General features: G+C 50.2%; 2 protein-coding genes and 1 pseudogene across 2 annotated transcripts; all 3 read left to right on the top strand.

Moving 5' to 3' along the window:
* The first annotated feature begins 1,198 nt into the window (after positions 1-1,198).
* On the top strand, positions 1,199-11,962 carry LOC134036124 (transcriptional repressor p66-alpha-like; annotated as a pseudogene).
* Positions 11,963-12,147: 185 nt separating this feature from the next.
* ndufa13 (NADH:ubiquinone oxidoreductase subunit A13) lies at positions 12,148-13,950 on the top strand. The gene is made up of 5 exons (XM_062482333.1): positions 12,148-12,307; positions 12,825-12,903; positions 13,124-13,195; positions 13,338-13,407; positions 13,755-13,950. Exons 1-5 carry the CDS (start codon positions 12,214-12,216, stop codon positions 13,872-13,874), a joined length of 435 nt encoding a protein of 144 aa, XP_062338317.1. The 5' UTR covers positions 12,148-12,213; the 3' UTR covers positions 13,875-13,950.
* A 201-nt stretch (positions 13,951-14,151) lies between these two features.
* LOC134037046 (yjeF N-terminal domain-containing 3-like) lies at positions 14,152-17,889 on the top strand. Its single transcript, XM_062482332.1, has 6 exons — positions 14,152-14,662; positions 15,580-15,688; positions 15,978-16,088; positions 16,483-16,596; positions 16,739-16,889; positions 17,507-17,889. The coding sequence occupies exons 1-6, from the start codon at positions 14,604-14,606 to the stop codon at positions 17,704-17,706; spliced, it is 744 nt and encodes a 247-aa protein (XP_062338316.1). The 5' UTR covers positions 14,152-14,603; the 3' UTR covers positions 17,707-17,889.
* The last annotated feature ends 1,916 nt before the right edge of the window (positions 17,890-19,805 follow it).

Below are 19,805 nucleotides of genomic sequence, written 5' to 3'. Positions count from 1 at the left end.
AGAAGGACCTTCTGTCCAGACTCGGTAGTGAGATGTACTCTGAACCACCATGCCTCAGAGTCACATTCACTGCTGTTCTCTCTCTCTCTATCTCTGTCTCTCTCTCAGTTTCTCTACCTCTCCATCTGTCTCTCTCTCTCTGTGTCTCTCAGTCTCTCTCTGTTTCTCTCCCTCTGTCTTTTGCCCACTCTCTCCACAGGTGTTCTCTGGGTCTAGCTCCTACTGTTACCCTGACCCATACTCAGTTTTCACTTCTGTCCTCTTTCTCTCTCTCTCACTTCTGTCCTCTTTCTCTCTCTCTCACTCTCTCTCCCCTCCCCACTCTCATTCTATCTCTCTATTTCTCTCCCCCCTCCCCCCTGTCTCTCTGTGGTGAAACTGACCCCTCTCTCTCTCTCCCTCCCAGGGGCATGTCTGAGGAGGCTGTTCGTCAGACGCGCAGCCAGAAGCGGGCGCTAAAGAGGGAGGCTCTGCCCCCCTCCCCTGAAGCTCCTCCCACTGAGTCAGACAGTAAGAAACCAAAACTAGAGGACCCGGAGACACAGGATCAGGACCAGGAGCCCACCCCGAACCTCCCCGAACCGGATCCTGTCCCCTCCCAGGACGGCCCCAGTCGGACGAGCGAGGAGGCAGAGCCGGGGGAGGATCTGGACTCGGAACCGTGCAAATTGACTTTACCGGTACCGTTGACTTTACCGGCCCCACCGGTCAAGGACGAGAGGGACCACAACCACAAGCCGGTGTCCGTGGGCGGCTCCGACGGCGTCCGGGCCGAGCGGGTCGGCCGGGCGAGGATGGAGCCAGGGCTGGAGGGCCGGACCAGCGTCTGCCCCGAGGGGAAGGGGGCAGGGGGGCTGCTGGCTGGCGGGGAGGTGAAGGGGGCAGGGGGGCTGCTGGCTGGCGGGGAGGTGAAGGGGGCAGGGGGGCTGCTGGCTGGCGGGGAGGTGAAGGGGGCAGGGGGGCTGCTGTTTGGCGCGGGGAGGTGAAGGGGGCAGGGGGGCTGCTGGCTGGCGGGGAGGTGAAGGGGGCAGGGGGGCTGCTGGCTGGTGGGGAGGTGAAGGGGGCAGGGGGGCTGCTGGCTGGCGGGGAGGTGAAGGGGGCAGGGGGGCTGCTGGCTGGCGGGGAGGTGAAGGGGGCAGGGGGGCTGCTGGCTGGCGGGGAGGTGAAGGGGGCAGGGGGGCTGCTGGCTGGCGGGGAGGTGAAGGGGGCAGGGGGGCTGCTGGCTGGCGGGGAGGTGAAGGCCACCATCAAGGTGGAGGTTCAGACTGGAGAGCATCCTGTGGACATGAGCACCACCAGAAGGTGAGGACCTGCACACTTTTTCTGTCTCTCTCTGTCTCTCACACACTCTTTCTCTCTCTCTCTCTCTCTCTCTATGCCATGGCTTCTTTCATTCTCGTCAACCTCTGTAATTGAGAGGACCCCCCCCCCCTCCCCTTGACTCAGGTCACTGAATAGGGTGCTCACTCTGTAAGGGTTCAAGGGGGGGTGGGTGGATGGGGCGGGGGGGAGCAGGGAGGCGGTGGGAGGAGAGCGGAGGGGGGGGGGGGTTAGGGTTTTTTTTTATCCTGCTAAAACAATCGCTCCGCCTAAACTTTGTTTGTGACCCTCCCTCCATTTTACCCCTCTCACCACCTGAACCCTAAAACACTCACACACAAAATGAAGCCTGTGTGTCACAAACCGGTTTCAGCCGGCCGTTGCCATGGTTTCCACTGTGGAAGGAACGGGAGGGGAGGGGAGTTGTCACGTGACAATGCCTTTTGAGGTCATGTGATTTCTTTGGAAGAGTAGTGATTAATCCACAGGAAGTGATGATGGCGCTAAGCCCTGAAGACACGCGCACACACTCGCGCACACACTCGCGCACACACTGGCACACACACTGGCACACACACTGGCACACACACTCGCACACACACTCACACACACAGGAGAACGTCCTCTATGTCTTTCCAAGACAATTTCAAATGTTGATTCTGTGGCTCTATTCCAAGAATAGACGTTTTAATCAGGTGGATCCACACCATGATTGTGATCATCTAAAGACTTAGTGAGATTCTGTTTGGAGTATCGACTGGGACCGACTCCGGGCCGACCCACACAGACAGGATCTGACGGGGGGGGGGGGGGGAGGGGGGGGAGCCTACCTTCAGAACTTCCAGCAGACTGGTTAGGAGTCACTAATGAATGAGCTCTCCTCCCCAGTCTCCTTATCGTGTCAACACACACACACACTCAGCACATTGTGCTATCGTGTTAACACAGCCACACACTCACACTGATAACATGGTGTGTGTGTGTGTGCTGCTGGGGGAGGGGCTAGGAGGTAGACATTACTGCCAACGTGAGTGATATTAAAAACTTGTGATAACTAAAACCAGATCCAAGACCTTGTGGAACCCCCTCCTCTCCTTTATACATCATCATGTTCCCACAGCGCTGGGGGCTGCAGCGCATCTGCTCCCTGGTGAGGGGCACGTCACAACTCTTCAGAAACGTAGCCTTCCTCCTTTCAGAAGTAGATCTGGAAGGAGAGGATGTACAGGTCACTCTGCCCCAGTCTAACTGGGATGGTCTGGAGGATGGAGGGATGAACAGATCACTGTCAGTCTAACAGAGGATGGAGGGATGAACAGATCACTGTCAGTCTAACAGAGGATGGAGGGATGAACAGATCACTGTCAGTCTAACAGAGGATGGAGGGATGAACAGATCACTGTCAGTCTAACAGAGGATGGAGGGATGAACAGATCACTGTCAGTCTAACAGAGGATGGAGGGATGAACAGATCACTGTCAGTAACAGAGGATGGAGGGATGAACAGATCACTGTCAGTCTAACAGAGGATGGAGGGATGAACAGATCACTGTCAGTCTAACAGAGGATGGAGGGATGAACAGATCACTGTCAGTCTAACAGAGGATGGAGGGATGAACAGATCACTGTCAGTAACAGACCCTCGCTGTCCCACTAGGGCTGTTCTGTATGATACCATGGGTTCATCAGATGTTTCTATCCAAAGCAACACACATGGGGGGATTTGAACCTGCAACCTCTTGATTTGCGGTCAAGTCATCTGACCACTGAGCTATCCTATATTTATTGGACTACACTACATCACAAGGGGATAGGTTTAGTTCAGCGGTTAGAGCATTCGACTGTAGATCAAGAGGTTGCAGGTGCAAATAAGCCCCCCGTACGTTGCTTTGGATAACAGCGTCTATTAAATGAATACGTTATAGTTATGGCATTCAAGGTCTCACCTTTCCAGTCAGGTGTGTTTTCGAGGAAGGAAACAGGGAACAGGGAAGGATGTTGCTCAGAGAGACTCCTCAGATGGACACAGTGTTAAATTCTGGTGTATTTTATAATCCATTCATAATCCAGTTACGTAATGTTGGGCCTTGGTGGGATTCTGTACTGGGATCAGTCATTAGTCCTGGTGCTTGTCTCATCCCTGCTTGTGTTGGAATTCCTGTCCTGCCTTCAGTTGTTCATTCATGCATCAAGCATGCATTCAGTTACCCATCCATCATTTACATTTAGTCATTTAGCAGACGCTTATCCAGAGCCACTTACAGTAAGTACAGGGACATTCCCCCCGAGGCAAGTAGGGTGAAGTGCCTTGCCCAAGGACACGTTATTTGACACAGCCGGGAATAGAACCAGCGACCTTCTGATTACTAGCCCGATTCTCTAACCGCTCAGCCACCTGACTCCCATTCATGCAGCAGTCCATCCACCATCACCCCTTCATTCATTTAGTGAATACATTCTTTATCTTTTACTTTATCCATTCATCCAGTCATCCTTCTACCCACCCTTCCCTCCTTCTCTGTTTCTCGTTCTCTCTCTCTCTCCCTCTCTTTCTCTCCCTCTCTTTCTTTCCCTCTCTTTCTCTCCCTCTCTCATTCCCTCTGTCTCTCTCTCTCTCCCCCTCCTTCCTTTCCTCCTGACCTGAGCTCTCTGTTCCTCCTGTGTGCAGCAGCATCATCAAGAGAGAGAAACGTCCTCCTTCTCCCGAAGACGACGATGATGTCATCATCCTGTCAGACAACGACTCTCCCAGTCCGGCCATGAACGGCCTGAGTCACCTGACGGAGCTGGACACAGACCTGCTCATGGTGAGATATACACACACACACTCTCTCTCTCTCTCTCTCTCACTCACACACACACACACACACACACACACACACACAGACACACTCTCACACACACAGACTTAGGACTTCCCCTTCTCTATCTTACATTTGTTGTTAACGTGATTTTTTCTCTTTCACTTTTACTCTTGTCTCCCTCCTCCTCTCTCTCCCCCTCTCTGTACACCTTTCTTTCACTCTCTCCTCCCCTCCCTCTCTTCCCCCCTTTCCTCCCCTCCCTCTCTTACTCCCTCCCTCTCTCTCTCTCTCTCTCTTCCGCCTCTCCTTCCTCCTCTGCCTGTCCCCCCTCCCTTCCTCTCCCTTTCCTCCCTCCCCTCCCTCCCTCTCCTCCCCTCCTCTCCCTTTCCTCCCTCCCCTCCCTCCTCCCCTCCTCTCCCTCTCCTCCCCTCCCTCCCTCCCTCCTCCCCCTCTCCTCCCCTCTCCCCTGCAGAAGAGCAGTCCAGAGGAGAGGGAGCACATCATCCAGCAGCTGAGGGAGGAGCTGCGGCTGGAGGAGGCCAAGCTGGTGCTGCTGAAGAAGCTGAGGCAGAGCCAGGTCCAGAAGAACGCCCTGCAGAAGGTACAGGAGCTCTCTCCTCACACACACACACACACACAGGTCCAGAAGAACGCCCTGCAGAAGGTACAGGAGCTCTCTCCTCACACACACACACACACACAAGTCCAGAAGAACGCCCTGCAGAAGGTACAGGAGCTCTCTCCTCACACACACACACACACACAGGTCCAGAAGAACGCCCTGCAGAAGGTACAGGAGCTCTCTCTCACACACACATCTATTCATCCCTCACTCTCTCTCTCTCTCTCCCACTCTCTCTCTCTCGGTCCTCCAGCCATCAGGATTATCCACTTCTGCTGTTCCTCCTCCTCTCATCCGGGGAACCATCACAGCCAACAAGGGCTCTCAGCAGGTCTGTGAACACACACACCTGCACACACACACACACACACACACACACCTGCACACACACACACACACACAGACACACAGACACACACACACACACATCCTGGTAGCTGCCCCACTTCCTGATGGAGTCGTTCTCTGCAGGTGGTAACAGGCAGGAGTGCGGGCACGGTCATCCCTCCCCCGCTGGTACGAGGGGGGCAGCAGGTGTCCTCCAAACACAGCTCCCAGGTCCTAATGCCCCCCTTGGTGCGGGGTGCACAGGTGAGCCATGGCCCCAGACCTACACCATACGTCCAGGTAAACTGCCTGGCGGGCTAAGCTCTCATTACAGTGTTCTGCGGTGCTGTTATTGTGTTGTTGTGATTATTTTTTTTCCAGTGTTGTGAAAGAAAGTCAACAGAATGCCAACACCTCACCAGTACACACTCTCTGTCTCTCCCCCTCACTTTCACCCTCTCTCTTTTCCCCTTTCTCCTCTGTCTCTCTCGTTCTGTCCATCCCCCCAAACTTTCCACCCAACTGTCCCCTTCTCTTGTCCCCGACACTCTCAACCTCCCCTTCTCTCCTTCCCTCTCCCCTCTCTGTTTGTCCCTGCCAGCCTATCTCTGTGTCTCCCCAGCAGATCCAGGCCCTTCGACAGCAGCAACAGCAGCAGCTGGCTGCATCAGGGGGCTCCGGGTCCGGCCCACCTCCTCTGCTCCTGGCCCCCAGGACCTCAGCAACCGGATCCCAGGCTCAGAGAGGCCTGGTCCAGTCTGGCCTGATCAGGGTGGGCAATGTTTCCAATGCCAGCCTGCTGGTCAACATATCACAGGTCAGTCGGTGGACGGTTGAAGTAGAAAAAGGTGGAGGGCAAAGGTGTGTGAGAGATGTTTTTTTGTCTGTTAAACTTTTACTGGTGGTGGTTTGCCATTATGGGAAGCTAGCCACCGTTTTTGTGGAAACAAATGTCACCTTAACCTTAGGATTCAGGCTTTTCCATTGATTCCATGTTTATTGCTATGATTTATTTAGTAATTTTTTTTAGTAATTTATTCACTGTACCTTATCAGGAAGTTTGTGAATTTCTTACAATACATACGTCGTAGGCTCGCATAGTTAAGGTTTTATTTTAAGGGGGTTGCAAACATGGTCACTTCAAAGTTGTCAGCTCATCACCCACCGCCTGCCAAACCATGAGAGACTATCTTCCATCAAAGTAATTTGCGTGAAACTGAGAATGGCACAAAGAAAACTCGAGTCATTTTTCCCCCGAAAAGACGGCAAAAGGTCAACCTGTATTGAAGTTCATTTAACTTTTTTTCTGTATTCTGTAGAATAACAGAATTAACCTAATGAGTCGTTAATTAGCTCGCGCTAAAGAGGGGAATTTTTCAATCAACTGTAGCGTTAGTGTCTGTAGCTAGCTCTCGCTAGCCTAACGTTTTTATCTTGCAAGCCTACCAACTAACCACTTCTCCACTAACTAGTTGCTTTGTTAGAACTACAGTAGTTACAAGCCACACAGAGCATTACGTTACATATTATAATGGATTCAGATCATTTCCGTATAGTTGCAGAAAAGTAAAGACTAGCATTGGAAATCTCTGGATCCAGTAAACTTATGCCATTGTGACGGGGAAACGTTCAGAGCAGTCAAGTCTGTTTTTAGTCAACGAGACAAGCCACCGGAAGGACTTTAAGTCGACTTGCAAATGCGATGCAAAATCACACGCATTGTATATCCTTGCCTTACATTAACCCCAAGCCCGCAGAGGACTCCCACAGCGATGGAGGGCAGTTCATTTACTGTGGAGAATGGAATTTGCATTTAAAGTGGTCGATGCTCGTTAACATGCCTCTCTCATTTTCTACCTCCCATTCCCTTCCACAATTTCTCCTTCTCTAAATTTATTTTGCATCTCATTCTCTATCCTGTGTCTTTCACCTTCTTTTGTTTTCCCTCCCTCCCTCCCTCCCTCCCTATTAATGTCAATGTCTCATTCTCCTCCATCTATCTCAATCCCTGTTTCTGTCTGTCTCTCCATCCCACCATCTCTCATTCTCCGGTCTCTCCATCCCTCCATCTCTCTCTCCATCCCTCCATCTCTCTCCCCCCTCTCCATCCCTCCATCTCTCTCCATCCCTCCATCTCTCTCTCCATCCCTCCATCTCTCTTCCCCCTCTCCATCTCCCTCCCTTCATCTCTCTCCATCTCTCTCTCCATCCCTCCCTTCATTTCTCTCTCCATCCCTCCATCTCTTTCCATCTCTCTCTCCATCCCTCTTCTCTCCTCCACCAGGCCTCAGCCACCAACCTCAAGGGTTCGTCCCTGGTGTCCCAGGCGGGCGGGGGGCGTGTCCGTGGTCAGTGAGTCCCCGGCCAGCCGGCAGGCGGCGGCTAAGCTGGCCCTGCGGAAGCAGCTGGAAAAGACCCTGCTGGAGATCCCCCCGCCCAAGCCCCCCGCCCCCCGAGTTCAGCTTCCACCCCTCGGCCGCCAACAACGAGTTCATCTACCTGGTGGGGCTGGAGGACGTGGTGCAGAACCTGCTGGACACCTTCAGCAGAGGTATGGAGGAGGGGAGGTGGGGGGGGAGGAGGGGGGGAGGAGAGGTAGAGTAGAGGAGAGGTACAGGAGGAGGTGAGGTAGAAGAGGAAGAGGAGGGAAGGGGAGAAAGGTAAAGTAGAACACATAGTAGTACTTTAGTGATCTCCCTGGGAGAAATGACACTGTTATAGCCATATCAAGAGACTCAATTCAAGTACTGGCCAATATATCTTAGGTCTGGAGATTCCTATGGATGATCGTTAAATCTCCAGGTGTATGGGCTGAAGGTCTTTATACACTTGAGGTAAGCGTCAGACATAGTGATAGATGTAGTCAGCATACAGGGATCCAGCCTGTTCAGACACACTGTCTCCACTTTCTATCTCCACAACGGATGTGAAGCGGATGCTGTTACACCAGCTGATGTGGATCCTCCATTTCATTCCCGAGTGGCTGTAATCCACATCTGATGTCCTCCTTCCCTCCCTTTCTCTCTCTCCTCTCTCTCTCTCTCTCTCTCTCTCTCTCTCTCTCTCTCTCCTCTCTCTCTCTCTCTCTCTCTCTCTCTCTCTCTCTCTCTCTCTCTCTCTCTCTCTCTCTCTCTCTCTCTCTCCCCCCCTTTCTCTCCCTCGCCCCAGCTAAGAACCCAGGAGTCCCCTTCCCCAGGACCGCGCCCCGTGAGCCCTACACCTGCTCCCAGTGCAGCACAGACTTCACCTGTCGCTGGAGGCAGGACAAGGCCAAGGGCGGCACCATCCTCTGCGAGGACTGCATGACGTCCAATCAGAAGAAGGCCCTGAAGGCCGAGCACACCAATCGTCTGAAGGCTGCGTTCGTCAAGGCTCTGCAGCAGGAGCAGGAGATCGAGCAGCGTCTGCTCCAGCAGGCCTCCTCCCCCGTCAGTCACCCCCCCCCCCTCCTCCTCCTCCTCCTCCTCCCCCTCCTCTCTGAAGGTGGAGCAGATGGTGTCCCAGCAGCTGAAGCAGGCCCAGGCCAGGGCCACCTCCCTGCAGCAGCAGCACCAGCACAGCAGGGGGCAGCACAGCATCGCCCGCCACCACCACTCCTCCAGCATCAAGCAGGTGAGCCGGGCTGGGTGTTCCTGTGGCGCTGGGTGTTCCTGTGGCGCTGAGTGGCGGAGCGGTGGATGCAGATGCGGAGCGTCGATGGACGTGTTGATAGGAGAGTTTTTCCAAGCCCTCTAATCCTCCTGCCCTCTCCACCCCCCCCCCCCTGCAGAGCCCCCAGGGCCAGCTGTCGCGAGGCAGCGTCTCGTCGTCGGGGGGTATGAGGGGAGTCCCCCACTCCTTCTCCTCCTCCTCTCAGCTGCAGAGCGCCGTGGCCTCCGCCGCCTTGGTCAACCGGCCAGGTAAGCACGCCCCCCGCCACTCTGCCCACAGTTCAAAGGTCGCCGGGACGGGCGGCGCCGGAGGCGGCCTCAGAGGAGCGGGCGGAGGCAGTGCCTCGGCCGCTGCATGGAGGAAACAGAGCAACAGCAGCACAGGTAGACTCATGCCTCCACCTCCTCCACCTCCTCCTCCACCTCCTCCAGATCTACAGCAGCCCTCAGCGGTTCCACTGTCCTCCCTGACTAAACACTAGACCTGGACCCCGTCCTAAAACAACCCAGCCCCGCCGCCCCAGGGAAGCCAGAGTTCTAGAACAGTCCGCAGGGGTGTCTCGTTTCCGTGGAAACAACGATGAGGCCTGGGAGGAGAGAGTAGTGGTCGTTCTCTCTCCTGTCTCCTCAGGCTCTGTCACAGTCACAGTCCCAACTTAAGCCCAGGGTCTCCCACAGGGGGGGCTGCGCTACCCCTGTGGGGGGAGGGGGGAGGGCAGATAGGGGCGGGGGGGTGGCTTCTTCCACACCCTTTTACAGACAAGAGAAAGAGAGATGATAGCTTTATTAATCCCAGCTAGTCGTGGAAGCGCCCATCTGTCCGTTAGAGGCAGAGGGGAGGCGGCCACAGGTTGTTTTTGGACACGGACCCCCAACTCCTTTCTTTCTTTCACTCTTTCCGTCCGTCTCTTTCTCTCTCTCCCTCACTGTCTCTCACTCTCTTTCGCTCTCTCTCCCTCTCTGTCTTTTTCTCTCTCTTTCCCTTTTGTTTTCTCGCTCTCTTTCCATCCTTCCCTCTGTCTCTCTCCCTCCTCCTCCTCCTCCGGCTACCTGCTCTGCTTGGTGGTCTGGTTTCCTCCTGGGTGGCTTCTCTGTACCGTCTAGAGCAGCATCAGACCTGTGTGTGTGTGTGTGTGTCTAGGTGTGTCCCTCTGACTGACCTCTCTCCCACCCCCCTCTCTCTCTGGCTGGTGTCTGTCTGCAGGGGTGACGATGGCCTACGTCAACCCCAGCCTGTCTGGACACAAGACCTCGTCCACCGTAGATGCTCGGCAGAGAGAGTACCTCCTGGACATGATCCCCTCCCGCTCCCTCTCCCAGACAGCCCACACATGGAAATAAGAACAATAACCAACTCCCCGGCTCCACTCTCTCCTCACGTTCCTCATCAAACACCCTTTATACCTGTAGACTCTTTCCTCGACTCGTAACAGTGCAAGGGGAACACCCCCTGGTGGACACTTCTGAAAATGCAATCTCTTCAATTTCCAAGAGAAGAACTTTCCCTTTTCTTCCTTTTTTTTCATTTTTTTGGGGGAGGGGGGGGTTATGTTTGTTTAAGTCTTTTAAATTTATTTTGAGGATCACTGATTTTTGATCATTGTGCAGAAACTGTTTGATTTCACTGGGGTAAAGGACAAAAACTAACAAAAAGAAGAAAAAGAATACAGTAATGTAAGGGCTTCCTTCAGGATTATGAGTCAGCCATGATGGCTGTGATGTAGCTGATGCCGAGAACGTTGGTGACTTCAGAACTCACGGTGACATTCTCTTGGTTCCTCACCACGGAAACCACGGAACCACTCTCTGCGCTGTTCCTGTGCCCTCTGTCCTCGCAGACCCAGCCAAAGGATCGCAGAAATTCGGATGGGGTTTTGGTTGTGATATAAATGACTTATCGACATGAACATATGGCTTCATATTCCAAAAAAAAAAAAAATGTACAAAAAAATTATAATCTGGTTTTATCATCTTTTGTTTTGGTTCTTGTTGTTCATGAAGAGATGAGCAGTGATGTTTTTCATTGCATCAAACCAGATGTTGCTGACTTGGAATATGTTTGTATTTAAAGTAAGTTATTGGGTTATTTTGACATTGTCGATTTATATTGTAGTCTACACAAATGAACAGTTAATGCCAACCTCTTACCGGCCCCCATCTTGTCTTTGCTGATCATAGCTACTCAGTTTGACAGAGCATGTCTTCACCTCTATACACTTCCCACTCTAACCCAGAGCAAGCAGACAAGATTCATCTTCGTTTTCATTCAGACTTTATTCGTTTTCTGTATCTCTGTTCTGGCGTGTCTCCAGGTCCACTGAGGAGGAACAGAGCAGGGGGAGGGGGGTTACATGTTGAAAACTTTGGACTACTTCTTTAATTTGACTGGTGACAGCGGAATCTAGGGATGTTGTTTGGACGTGTTCGAATGACGATTCTTTGTTGTCCAGTTCCCGGAGACTTCTGTACATTTAATTTCTGTTTTCTGTTAGCAAAGGAGTCACTGAAGATTATTTCAGGTTGTAACTAATAAATCATCACACATGTTTTTTTTTCCCTTCTGTACTAATTGAATATTGTCGTTATTTCATTTGTATTTACGTTCTGTAAATTGTTTATTATTTTAGAGATTCACTTCAGAATTATGTGGTTTTGATCCCAATTGCGAGTTGACGTTGTTTTAATAAGTTTGTTAGTTTCTCCGTACGCAAGTCTGGAATTGGCTGCAAGGAACCGCAAAGGACAAATGTATTCATAGGATTATTTTCTGCAACAAAAACAACAAAAAAACTTCCTTTTCTGGTCTGGTCTGCTTTGAACATCTGTAATTACCATATGCTGTACATGGTTTTTATTTTCTATTTATGTCTTGCATTGTTTGTAAAAATGTGCATTGTGAGTCCTTCATGCAATTGCTGATAAGAGGACAAAACCATAACTTTAATCACAAGCTTTAATTTCACACACCGGAATCACAGATCTCCAATCAGAAGGCTCAAACCCACCTTGGTTCCATGACCACCTGGAGAGTTGAAGAGAGATGTTGTTGCTTGTTCAAGGCAGCCATCTTTGACTGAACAAACCAACACCACCCTTTTTGAGATTACATCATGTTCCTCGTTAATATGTACCATAGCCTCCACGCAGTAATAAAACTGTACGTTCAAGTTTATTTGGTTTACTTTGACCCAGTCACCCTTTAAGAAATAATAAAATTATAAGTAATTTTAACCCTTTGACTTGCAGTGAATGTGTTTTATTATAGACAACATTATTTAAGTTAGACCACATTATTTAAGGTGAGGACCATATTTTATTTATTTTACATGATTCGAAGTCTACATTTATTTTGTAGTTGACCCACTACACGTATTACGTTTACTTCTTCCGTCGATAGAGGGCGATAAAGGCCGCTCGTCTTGGGAGTCACACAAGAAGAAGTGATAAAGCTAGTGACGTCACGCTGCTCTGTTGTGGAGAAGGGTGGAAGATGGCGGCGTCCAAGGTGAAGCAGGACATGCCTCCTCCGGGAGGTTATGGCCCCATCGATTATAAACGAAATCTTCCGAAAAGGGGCCTTTCGGGTTGGTATTCTGTAAATATATTTAGTAAACTGAAAATATCTGAAGCCGTTCACAAACGAGATGAGACGAAATCGTCCAAAAGACTGCAACACAGTCGCAGGCTAGCTAGCTAGTCTCACTTAATGTTACTAAACAATCCCTTGCAATCAGAAGTCAGCGAAAGGTTGCACGTTTAAGACAAATTCCAGTGACAGAAATATGTGTTAAGTGTGTAACGGTTGATAAAATATGAAAGCAGTGTTGTGTGTGTGTCACTACGTGTCACTTAAGTTTGTGACACTAGCTAGGTGACTAGACAATCTAACACAACGACTCGCTAACCGGTATAATAATAGAACACCTCTTATCTAAATTGTATTCTGTTACTCCCATTGTGTGTGACTAGTATTTATTCCACTACAGACTGTAACGACACAAGCACAACACAAATGTCAGACCAAAATTGAACGAATCTGAACTAATACATTGAGTGTCAATCGTTATATTATATCTTGATATGTTCGTTTCCATCCATCAGGCTATAGTATGTTCGCTATCGGAATTGGAGTTACGATTTTTGGCTACTGGCGGCTTTTCAAATGGAACAGAGAGAGAAGGTAATACTGTCTTAAAATTGAAAAAGCTCGACCTTTTCTGTAAATATGATATTATGTTTATACAGTAATTGGTTGGCTCAGTGGTATATCATATGACTGCAGCGCAAGAGATCGCAGGTTCCCGTAACGTTGCTTTGGATAAAAGCGTCTGCTAAATGGATACTTTATTATTATTATAAAATCTGATTGACCGGTTCTGGGTTATGCATCCTGTTCTCAGGCGGTTGCAGATTGAGGAGCTTGAAGCCAGGATAGCCCTTATGCCTCTTCTTCAGGCCGAGCAGGACAGAAGGTAAGAATTATTTCTCTCTCCTGCTCTCTCTCTCTCTCTCTCTCTCTCTCTCTTTTTCTCTCCACATGCAGAGTAAGAGTTTAATTTTCTTTTATCTTCTACTTTGTTTTGGACTCACTCCCTGCCCCTGCTCTCTCCCCAGAACTCTCCGGATGCTGAGGGAGAATCTGCAGGAGGAAGCCACTGTCATGAAGGATGTCCCTGGCTGGAAGGTAAACAGATGGAGGCTCACTACTGTTCTCTCCCTACCTCCGCTCTCTCCCTACCTCCGCTCTCTCCCTACCTCCGCTCTCTCCCTACCTCCGCTCTCTCCCTGTCTCCCCTCTTTCCCTCTCTCCCTGTCTCCCCTCTTTCCCTGTCTCCCCTCTCTCCCTCTCTCCGTCTCCCCTCTTTCCCTCTCTCCCTGTCTCCCCTCTCCCTACCTACCATCCCCCACACACTCCACTCCTTACCCCCTCTACCTCTCCTCTCTATGCTCCACCCCATGATGCTCCCAAATAGTTTAGCTTTGCCGTTTGCGTGTGTGTGTTACTGATCTGCGTCCTGTGCTCTCCCCCAGGTGGGTGAGACCGTGTACCACACAGAGCGCTGGGTGCCCCCCCTCACAGAGGAGCTGTTTAACCTTCGACCCCGGGAGGAGCTTCTGCATAAGCGTTTCGGCTTCCTGTGGTACGTGTAGCCACGGTAACGGGCCCCGTGATGCACTCTGCCCAGCTGTAAATGATCTCTATTAAAGTTTGTTTTGTGTACCTCCACCGTCGTCCCGGCCTCCTTTCTGTGGGTTTCGATGTTGAACTGAGTCTTTGGTTAAGTTTGTCTGTGTTAAACGTGTGATTGAGCACGTTATATGATGTGGTCAGGTTAAAAAAGAAAAAATTCAGATCAGCAATAAAGTGCAAATCAAATATTTTATTCATATAGACCTTTTTTTTGCAAGTAATGTCACGGGGATTCACGTAGAACTGCAACTAAACCAACCTGAACCCTTCGCTAGTCCGTCACTCCAGTGCACAGGCTGTTCAGCGTGTTGCCATCTTGACAGCCCCAGGGTGGTTCTCTCCTGTTGAGCTTAGCTGGTTGGCTGTTCGACAGCCAATCAGAGCCCATGTCTCCCCTCTCAAGGCGAGGGCGGGTCAGACAGGAGAGCCAGTCTTGGACACAGACCCCAGAGACAGACACAGCAGACTCTGTAGCATGCGGGGGAAGAACAAAACCTTGTCTGTGAGATCAGAGCTGTCGTGAAGTTCGCATCGGCAAAAGTTGGCATCCAGAGAAGTTATTTCGTGAAGTTCTCATCCAGCAAAGCTGTCATCTAGAGAAGTTACCATCCCGTTAAGCTGTCATCCCGTGAAGTTACCATCCAGTGAAGTTACCATCCCGTGAAGTGCGCCCAGTCCTCAGCAGAGCCATGAGTCGGAGTTCTTCAGACGTGGAGGAAACTGGCAAGGAGCCTCTTCGCTACCTCAGGTAAAACACCGCCACACGCACCCTCCGTACCTGACAGGTGAGTGTGTTTGCATGGCTCAGTGGTAGAGTATTTACCTGTAGATCTAGAGGTCCTGGGTTCAAATTCCCCTCTGTCCTGCATGTGTTGGTGCAGCACTCCACACTCAGACAAGTCTCCTAGTTCCTGTGAAAGTGCTTATTTCACGTCTCCCAAAACTGAGCAGTCATTGTGACAGATAAGCCAGTGGGTTTGGAGAGATAGAATTCAGTCTAATATGTGTTGTTCTTAAATCATGTCTTTTTGTACGATATGTTTATGTTCCGTATCGTAGTGGGCATGCGGTGAGTCCCTCTCTCTCTGTGTGACATTTGGGAGCAGCATCTGTCCGTGGTGACGGCCCCATAGCTCGCTCCCCAGGGGGTTCACCTGAAATAGGACGGTTCATTGATTACCCCGTCTTCAAATAACATTGATCCCATCTCTTAAAGAAAATCACTTTGTTCGATTTCCATCATCTGAACCCGATGACCAATGATGCATGTTAACAGATGGGTCCCTTACAGATTACACTGTGTTGAAGGTACAATCGATACACGGTTGAAAAGAAAGTGCCTGGAATGTTCTCCAGTCCTCCATGGGTTCCACCTCCTGGGTCCCCTGCCCAGCACCAGCTGCTACACTGGGGCCTGGAGTCAGGGGAGGTCCTCGATAGCCCTGGAGGTCAGGGAGCTGGCTCAGCAGCTCTCATCCATAATGGAGGAGCTGCTGATTGGCTGAACTGTCTTGTTGAAAGTTCAAATCCTCACTTCCTGGTTGCCAGCAGGGGAGGGTATTGATTGGGCAGCTGAATAAGCATGACCCCCACTGAGTTTGCATCTTGAGGATACTGAGAGGGTTGTTCTCTATGCCCCTCCCACCAACTTCAACACCCTATCAGTAAGGAGGAGGCTGTCGCCATGGAAGCGGAGTTGTTAGGAGAGTATCGCTATGGGCAACAGCAGCTGATGGAGATCTGGGGCCACGCCTGTGCCATCGCCATCACCAAGGTAACCCTTCCTCTCTGTGTCCCATACAGTCATCTATACCATTTCTTTCTCCTTCACTTCCTCTCTCTCTCCCTCTATCTCTCCACCTCTCTCTCCCTCTCTCTTTCCTCCTTTTCTCCCTCAATCTTCTCCCTCTCCACCCACCCTCTCTCTGTCAGTCCCTTTTTCTTTCCTTCTCTCTTTCTCCTCATTTCTCTCCCCCCTCTTCTCTGTCCCTCTCTCTTCCCCTCTCTCCTGTGTTTTGGGTGTACCCCCCCCCCCCTTAGCCCTTTATCCTCCCCGCCTACAGGCCTTCCCACTGGGCTCGCTGGAGAAGCGACAGGCCACCGTGCTGGTGATCTGTGGTCCGGGCCAGAACGGCTGCATCGGCATGGCCTGCGCCCGACACCTGCGCATGTTTGTAAGTAACCAGCCGGCGTGTTTAAGACGTAGAGAAATGTTGGGTTCCTCTGATGAGATCGCTGTTGTTGTCATGACGCAGTTCCGCTCCAGAATTCCGCTCCAGAATTCCGCTCCAGAATTCCGCTCCAGAATTCCGCTCCAGAATTCCGCTCCAGAATTCCGCTCCAGAATCCTGCTCCTGTTCGATCTTGTGTTCTCTCACCTCTCATTCTCTACTTCTTGATGTTTCTGTCGTTACCCTGCCTTCATCCTCACCCCCCCTCCCCATCCTTCACTCCACTCTCACCCTCCCCCCCAATCACTCCACCTGCACCCCCCCCCCCCCATCTTCATGCCCCCACCCCCCTCTCTCCACCCTAACCCCATCTCCTCCCCCTCCGCCCTCCTCCCAGGACTACATCCCCACTGTCTACTCTCCCAAGCGCTCCACCATGGCCCTGCACCAGGACTTCAGGGTGCAGTGTGAGCGGACCGACATCGCCTTCCTCTCCTTCCTCCCTAACGAGGTGAGCTCCAGGGGGCGTCCAGCTCCCCAGGGTGACCAAGCAGGGGTCCAGACAGGGGGACCAGGAACTGCTGTCAGATCTACTGCTAACTTCCTGTCAGAGCTGCAGTACTGTTCCTCGTGTTACCCTTGTCTCTCTGCAGGTGCAGCTCATCAACAACGCCTACAACCTGGTGGTGGACGCCATCTTGGGGCTGGAGAAGGAGCCGTCCTCGGAGGCGGAGCCGTACGGCAGCATACTGTCCTCCCTCCGACATGTCAGCATCCCCATCGTCAGCGTGGACGTCCCCTCCGGTACCGGCAACCGGGTGTTGCTCTTGCCGCTTCCTATTCACTTGTTTTGTATCGCTGTGCGGCGTTCTGTGCTGTGCTGGTGTGTGCTTTATGAAACGCAGAGATGGGAAAAAGTACACACATCCTTCACTCTGGTTAGGGTTGACACCTGTTCTCTTTTTTGAACGAATTGTCCCGGTTTTTGTGAAAATGTATTTCTCAATTTGAATTTCATTGTTTTAAATATAACGTAATTTGTAAATCCCTTCGACCGCTCTTCTATTTACTTCCGGCTATGTTCAAACATCCAATTGTGTCTGTAAACGGGTTAAACACAGCTTAGATTGGCCATGTGTAGCCTACTTTATTTGCCATGTAGCAAAAATACGAAAGCTTTGTTACTTCCCAGCTCTGGTGACACGTGTTTGTGTGTTGTTCATCACCGTGTGATAGCCTGTTTCCGTGTGCTGTGACGGAGTGTGATTTATGACGTTTGTGTTTTGTGATGGTGTATTTATTGGGACATCGTTCTAACATGCGTCTTCCTGATCAGTGATGCCCAAGCCTTGTGATGTTTCTTTCTGATGTGTTACAACCCTAACTTACATCCAGGTGCCGTGTTTGGTTTCTCGTTTCAGGCTGGGAGGAGGAAGAGGTGAACACGGATCGTTTCAACCCCACCGTTCTCATCTCTCTGATGGCACCAAAGAAATGCGCAGCTAGTTTCAGTGGGACTCATTATCTGGTGGGACGACTTCTTCCCTACGACATCCAGAGGAAGTACGACCTCAACCCCCAAGAATACGCCGGCACCGACTGTCTGATTGAACTGGAGTAGGACGAGTCGACACAGCCTTTAAGCTGTAGTTGCTTAATGAGTTCTGTTTGACGAGTATATCCGTAATAAACTTGTTAAATCAGTAATATTTCCATAGTTTAGAAAAAGTTTCAACAAGCAGTTTAAACCGGACTAATGAAAAGCCCAGAAATGTCGATTGTTTAAATACCCCAATAAAATTAAAATAGCTACATGTTTTTCAATGTCTTTATTTCGCATAAGCAGACATTTAAGACAATATTTACATTAGACAAGCCTTTTGGTTCAAAACAAAAATCCATTATCGTTTCCCTGGCATCATGCCAAGTCACCCATTTTGTAATTTCCCTCATGTCACACTACAAACGACCACAGGGGGGCAGAACCAAACATCTGCCTGGGCATTTTGTATGGACCTCCATGTTAAAATCTCACACCCTTACATGGTCAACAAAGGACACAAGCTTCACAGCAACACCAGAAGAAACTAGTTTCTAACATGAAACTGGCAGAATTACAGGTCCAAAAATGATGAGCAATTAGTTGAAGAAATATAATTTTCTAAAGATTTGCTTAGTGTCGCTACTATGGAATTACTTTCAGTCAGCAGTGCACAATTTGTGAATGCCCTTTGAAAGAAAAACAAATTCCTGAGTTAAAGGGATATAGTCTGAGTAATCCTGACACGGGCGAAATAGTCAATCACACATTGGGAGACAGCTGTTCCAGGCTACATGCTAGCCTGTGTAGGCAGCTGCTTGCTTGTCAAAAGTCCCATTCATACAAGCTGTATAGTATAGCAATCGAAATTCGCACTAATGATACAAATCGAAATTTAAGTGAAATTCACCTAGTTGTTATCTAAGAGATTATGTTAGCTAAATACTGAATATTTACCATCCATAAATATGTGCCAAATGTCTCTGATTTCATGCTCTTAACTCACTCATTGATGGTGTGGTGCACAAGAGTACAAAGGTATAAGGAAAACATGACATGGATTTCAGGAGAAATAGGTTTCGTTAATATATAGTGTAAGGCAAGTCGAATGGATTTGGAAAATGGAATTTGATATTTTTAGTACTAGCAGTCACAGGGATATTGCAGCAATATTGCCCGCATAATCATACAGTATGATCAAATATTGGGGGGGGGGCGTCCCCTCCATAGAATTACACCTGTGAATCGTGACCAACTAGGTGAAAAGCACATAAAAAATAAGCCGAATTAAACAAAAAAACATGTAGAACCAATCTCTCGAGTCAGGACATGAGTGAGTTCTAGGCCCCTGGGTTCTGCTGCTGTTCCTGGCTTCCCAGGGAGGTGACCCCAGGAAGAGGATAAACCATGCACGTGTTCCACATCTGATAAACACAGGATTCTTCCTGTTCCACCATCATCAGTTAACGGTGCTCCACGCTAGGTCTCAACACACACGCTGCTCCGAGTCTTCAGCCTGGACTGCTTCCAGAGTGACCTTTAACCCCGACCCCTCGCATCTGAAACAAAGATTAATCAGAATTAATGCATGACTCAAACGTGACTAAGCCATGACAGAATGCATGAGCAGAGCCTCTGAATCTCTTAGTGGCTCAAAATCCAGGATGAGGTTTCTATGGGCTTTCAGTCCAGTGAACAGAAATTTACATGCATGTGCAGGTTAGGGTCCCTAATGCAGTCTACCAACTTCCTGCCTGATCTCAGACGAGTTTACAGTCTGACACATCAGTCAATATTCTCATACGGCTTCCGAGGAAGACGAAGCCCCTCGCTGACCAGAGAAGCTGTTGGTGATGAAACTGATGAATTGGAGGGTGGTGGGAAGGAGTCAGGTGGCTGAGCGGTGAATCGGGCCAGTAATCAGAAGGTTGCCAGTTCGATTCCCGGCTGTGCCAAAATGACGTTGTGTCCTTGGGCAAGGCACTTCACCCTACTTGCCTCGGGGGGAATGTCCCTGTACTTACTGCAAGTCGCTCTGGATAAGAGCATCTGCTAAATGACTAAATGTAATGGGAAGTAGGAAAGAGTGAAGGAGTTGAGGATGAATTTGACGGTGGTGGGAAGGAAGTACAATACATTTTAAAGGATGGTAGGGAGGAGTTACAGGGTTTTAAAGTCAT

This window comes from Osmerus eperlanus, chromosome 16 (assembly GCF_963692335.1).
Source record: "Osmerus eperlanus chromosome 16, fOsmEpe2.1, whole genome shotgun sequence".
NCBI lineage: Eukaryota > Metazoa > Chordata > Actinopteri > Osmeriformes > Osmeridae > Osmerus > Osmerus eperlanus.
This window is presented reverse-complemented; position numbering and strand designations above follow the sequence as displayed.